Below are 5,323 nucleotides of genomic sequence, written 5' to 3'. Positions count from 1 at the left end.
CAAAAGTTAAATTTAAGATGAATTTTTCTATGTAAAAACAATACAAGTTATAAGGCTGCAAGTTGCTGGGGGGTAGGTGAGTCAATTTTACCCTCCTATAAGCCTGTCAACCTTCACTGCTCCTTTGATTTCATATAGAAAACGCACAAAAAAACAAATGAAACCCACTGGATGAAAGAGTGAAATGTGGAGACTTACCCTATATTTCAGTAGTAAAGAGGCAAGTATCTTTATAGGAAACATTTGGTTGCAAAAACTAGACCTACGTGTTAATATTTTACTTAGAACAAGCCATATATTAAAATTCACATTTAAATATTTAATTTGAATTTACTGAAAACAAACATCATAGGTTAAAATGGTTATATTTATCCTTCAAAGCTACTATATTTTATGTTATTTTATTTATTTATTTTAATAGATCTTGATTGGAGTATAATTGCTTCACAATTCTGTGTTAGTTTCTGTTACACAACAAAGCGAATCAGCCATATGCATACACATGTCCCCATATCCCACCCTCTTGAGCCTCCCTCCCACCCTCCCTATCCCACCCCTCTAGGTCATCGCAAAGCACCAAGCTGATCTCCCTGTGCTATGCTGCTGCTTTCTACTATATTTTAGCAGCATTAGGATGCAGGGTAAAATGGAGTGTATTCGGTAATATAGGACAAATATTTCATAGAGTGTAGCTTATTGATAATCACCACACGATCCTCTGTGATTTACATGCCTCTTAAAAATATATAGGAGGGCTTCCCTGGTGGCGCAGTGGTTGAGAGTCCACCTGCCGATGCAGGGGACACGGGTTCGTGCCCCGGTCCGGGAAGATCCCACATGCTGCGGAGCGACTGGGCCCGTGAGCCATGGCCGCTGAGCCTGTGCTCCGCAACGGGAGAGGCCACAAAAGTGAGAGGCCCACGTACCACACACGCACACACACACACAAATATATATATATATATATATATATATGTATTAAAATTTTTTAAAATTACACTTTTCTTGTTAGGAGATTAAAAAATTTCTAATAAAAGTTCCCATCTTTTTTTTTTTTTTTTTTTTTTTTTTGTGGTACGCGGGCCTCTCACTGTTGTGGCCTCTCCCATGGCAGAGCACAGGCTCCGGACGCGCAGGCTCAGCGGCCATGGCTCACGGGCCCAGCCGCTCCGCGGCATGTGGGATCTTCCCAGACTGGGGCACGAACCCGTGTCCCCTGCATCGGCAGGCGGACTCTCAACCACTGCGCCACCAGGGAAGCCCAAAGTTCCCATCTTTTATTAGGCATACATAAGTACAATATAAATGGGACACAATTCACACCATTATTTCACCCCTATACTCCCCTGGATCTAGGTATATACCCAGATACTGATTTGCCTTACTTCTATGTCTCCAAATAACTGAGGCAAATACAAAAAAAAAAGCCCAAGAAATAAAATTACTCTTAAAAGAGCTCAATGAGCTTGTATACTGCAGTTACATTTCCACTTTGTTTAATCATGCTAACTAAAAAAAAATGTTTAACTGTTCTCATTCCATGATGCCCTATTATTCTGTACTAATTTTACAGAATTCCAAATATGTTGTACATATACATGTTTTATTTATATATCCTTCCATTTCTAATATCATAGCAAAAGTCAATGTAGCTATTTTAAGAATGCTTTACATAGGATATAAATTTTTAATAATAATATCTAATTAGTGTGATATCACAAATCTTAACTTCTTTGAATGTACTATTTGATTATTAAAATATCACTCTCTTTAGCGGAGGGGGTAGCGGAGGCGCGCGGGAGAATCCATGTCCTTCTTAGAACCGTTTCCTCTAAATACTTTTAAACCAACAGCTCTTGGCGAAAGTCTTCATCCCTTTAAGGCTAAGTTCTCGCGAGACGACAAGACGCCGGATAGCTTAATCGCACGTTGTGCCTGCGCGCGCTGGGGCAGCTCGCACTTCCGCCCGAGGCGTGTTGCGACTCACAGCAGCTGCCGGTCTCGCGTGTTGACGCAGCTGTTTTTTCTCGGCTAGGTCTGCTGTAACGGACGGAGGCCGCCTGAGCTGCGGAGTTGCAGAATCTGGCGTTCGGAGCTGCGGTTCTTGGCGAGATTTCGCGTTGCCCGTCCTCAGCCGTTTCACCGATAATCAGCGGATCGCTTTGTCAAGTGCCGGGAAGAACAAAGGAATTCGGAAGGAGACTCTCGGCTCCCGGCCGCCTTTCTCTGAGTGGCTTCGTTTCCCGCTCGCGCCTGTCCGGAGAAACTGGACTTATAACCGTCACTGGATTGTAAGTACCCGAGGCGAAGAGAGCTCACTACGCCCCGCTTTTTGCGTATCTTTGTTCCGGGAGAGTTTGTGGATTGGGAGTATCTGCTGAGCCTTACTTTCTGTGCCGAAAATCATTCCGTAGGAGCCGCCATTTGCTTTCCCTGCGTTGTCCTGCAGCGGCAGGACAACCTCTATCTAGAGGTTGGAACTTGGCATTGCAGCTAACAGATTTAAATGGACCTGAGTAAGGCAATGCGTCATTAACGACTGGTATTGTCACAGCATATTTAGAAAGACTTGGAACTTAATTCCGAATAGACGCTTAGTTGCTCTTCTACCTAGAACTCTTTGTAATTAAAGACGTCAATTTATAAAGAACTGGTCTTTCTGTTGAAATAGCTGAAATTTTTTAGTGCAACAAGTGGTTATTAGAGAAAAACTGAGTCACAAAGAAGTAAAGATGAGTAAGAGCAAAGATGATGCTCCTCACGAAGTAGAGAGCCAGTTTATCTTACGCCTACCTCCGGAGTATGCCTCTACTGTGAGGCGGGCGATACAGTCTGGTCATGTCAACCTGAAGGACAGACTGACAATTGAGTTACACCCTGATGGGCGTCATGGAATTGTCAGAGTGGACCAGGTCCCATTGGCGTCAAAATTGGTAGATCTGCCATGTGTTATGGAAAGTTTGAAAACTATTGATAAAAAAACCTTTTACAAGACAGCTGATATCTCTCAGATGCTTGTCTGTACAGCTGATGGTGATCTCTATCCTCCTGTTGAGGAACCAGTTGCCACTGCTGATCCCAAAGCAAGCAAGAAAAAGGATAAGGACAAAGAGAAAAAGTTTATATGGAACCATGGAATTACTCTGCCTCTAAAAAATGTCAGAAAGAGAAGGTTCCGTAAGACAGCAAAGAAGAAATATATTGAGTCTCCAGATGTGGAAAAAGAAGTAAAGCGGTTGCTGAGCACAGATGCTGAAGCTGTCAGTACCCGTTGGGAAATAATTGCTGAAGATGAAACAAAAGAAGCAGAAAGTCAAGGCCTTGATATCTCTTCCCCAGGAATGTCTGGCCACAGGCAGGGCCATGACTCATTAGAACATGATGAGCTTCGGGAGATATTCAATGACCTCAGCAGCAGCAGTGAAGATGAAGATGAGACACAGCATCAAGATGAAGAAGATATAAACATCATTGACACTGAGGAAGATCTGGAAAGGCAGCTACAGCACAAGCTAAATGAGTCAGATGAACACCACCAAGAAAACGAGGGAACTAATCAGCTGGTTATGGGAATTCAGAAACAGATTGATAACATGAAAGGCAAGCTCCAAGAGACCCAGGACAGGGCAAAGCGACAGGAGGATCTCATCATGAAAGTGGAGAACCTGGCTCTCAAGAACAGATTTCAGGCTGTGCTGGATGAACTGAAACAAAAGGAAGACCGAGAAAAGGAGCAGCTCAGCTCTTTGCAAGAAGAGCTAGAATCACTCCTAGAGAAGTGAGGAGAGTTTTGATACTTAATTTCATTCCTGACAGTGGTCAGCCTTGAAAGAAAAACTTTGTTTTCATCACCTGGACTAGACAGTAAAACTTTGCAGTAGTTCCCAGTTTCCTCCACTGCCTTCTATTGGATTTGTTTTATAATTGTGAATTTCTATCTCATTTGTTTTTTGGAACCACTTCGGTGGGTGTTTGTCCTGTAGTAAGTAGGAATGTATAGACAGATAAATGTAGGGAAGTTGTAGGATTAGTGGAGTGAACAGTTCAGTTTGGTAATTAATCACAGCTTCACTGCAGGACTTTGCTGCTGTTTCTCCGTTTACCAGAAGCTGCCATTGCTACTCTGTGATGCCATCTGAGATAAATTAGTAGATTCTAGTTTGGTGGCAGTGAAGTTTGTTTACATACGTTTTCCCATGCTGTAGCTATTTTCCCAGTTATTCAAAGCAGTTTTCCACATTTTGCATTGCAAATCATTTCATAAAGTTGTTTTAACAATAAATAAAAGCAAGTAATTTTCACCTTAAAAAAAATAAAATATCACTCTTGAAATAACAATTGGCAGACGATCATAAGCTTTTTTTTGACTTCATAAACACTCTTAACAACTTATTTAATACACTATTGTCCAAGCAAGTTGATTAATAGAGAATCAAAAACATACAACTTGAAGTAGAAAAAAAAAAGCTGTATTTATGAAGATGTTTACAATAGTTTATTTGAGGTTATTTCCAATTTTTCACCAATTTAAAAAATTGACCTACTCAATGAAACCATGTGAATGCAATGTTAAAAAGTATAACTATGAATCACAGAATTTAAATTTAGTATGAAAAGATAAGAATGGCAAATTATATTGAAGCTATGTGGAATTATGTTTATAGACAGCAGGAAGAGAAAATTAAAATGTAAATATTGCTTGATAGGATAATGGGATTAGAGGTGGTCTTTTACATTTTTCATTTTTATGCTAATACCTTTATAAAACCCAAAAATCTTCAAACAACACATTTTTTAAAAATTGTGGTAAACGACACAAAACAGAAAATTTATAATTTTAACCATTTTAAAGTGGACCGTTCATTGATATGAAGTCAACAAATTTTTTAAACTTTCAGAGGGCACCTGAATAAAAGATGTGTTGTCCACTGGTGATTTTAATGTATCTGGTATATAACTAAAGTCACCACAAAACCCTTTCTGGGAAATTGGCAGATCATAAACATAAAAAATTTATTTTGCTTTTTATTAAACCTTATTGTTTTGCTGTTTCAATATTCAAATTTACTCACAAGAAAGAGTCAGTTTCATATTAGATTTGGTTTCACAAATGCTGCTCCTGCTATTCATTCTTATCACCAAAAAAAAAAAAAGACTATTTGTGACTAACGATAATATGTTACAGAAAATAAAAAGTTAAAAGGTTTTCAATCCGCATATCTGGGAACCTAAATTAAAGCATCACACAACATTTTCAAAAACAGAAAAGCCATTTGATTTGACTAAAATCTTAGTTTTAAGATGGCAGAAAGTACCTTGATAA

At 39.5% G+C, this 5,323-nt stretch overlaps 1 protein-coding gene across 1 annotated transcript; it reads left to right on the top strand.

Annotated features, from left to right (window-relative positions):
• The first annotated feature begins 2,561 nt into the window (after window positions 1–2,561).
• LOC308610920 (transcription initiation factor TFIID subunit 7-like) lies at window positions 2,562–4,371 on the top strand. Its single transcript, XM_081259902.1, has one exon. The coding sequence runs from the start codon at window positions 2,733–2,735 to the stop codon at window positions 3,780–3,782; it is 1,050 nt and encodes a 349-aa protein (XP_081116028.1). The 5' UTR covers window positions 2,562–2,732; the 3' UTR covers window positions 3,783–4,371.
• The last annotated feature ends 952 nt before the right edge of the window (window positions 4,372–5,323 follow it).

The sequence above is a fragment of the Mesoplodon bidens genome (genome assembly GCF_964165515.1).
Source record: "Mesoplodon bidens genome assembly, contig: HAP1_SCAFFOLD_96, whole genome shotgun sequence".
Lineage (NCBI taxonomy): Eukaryota > Metazoa > Chordata > Mammalia > Artiodactyla > Ziphiidae > Mesoplodon > Mesoplodon bidens.
Note: the sequence above shows the minus strand (reverse complement) of the source record. Positions and strands in the feature narration are given on the sequence as shown.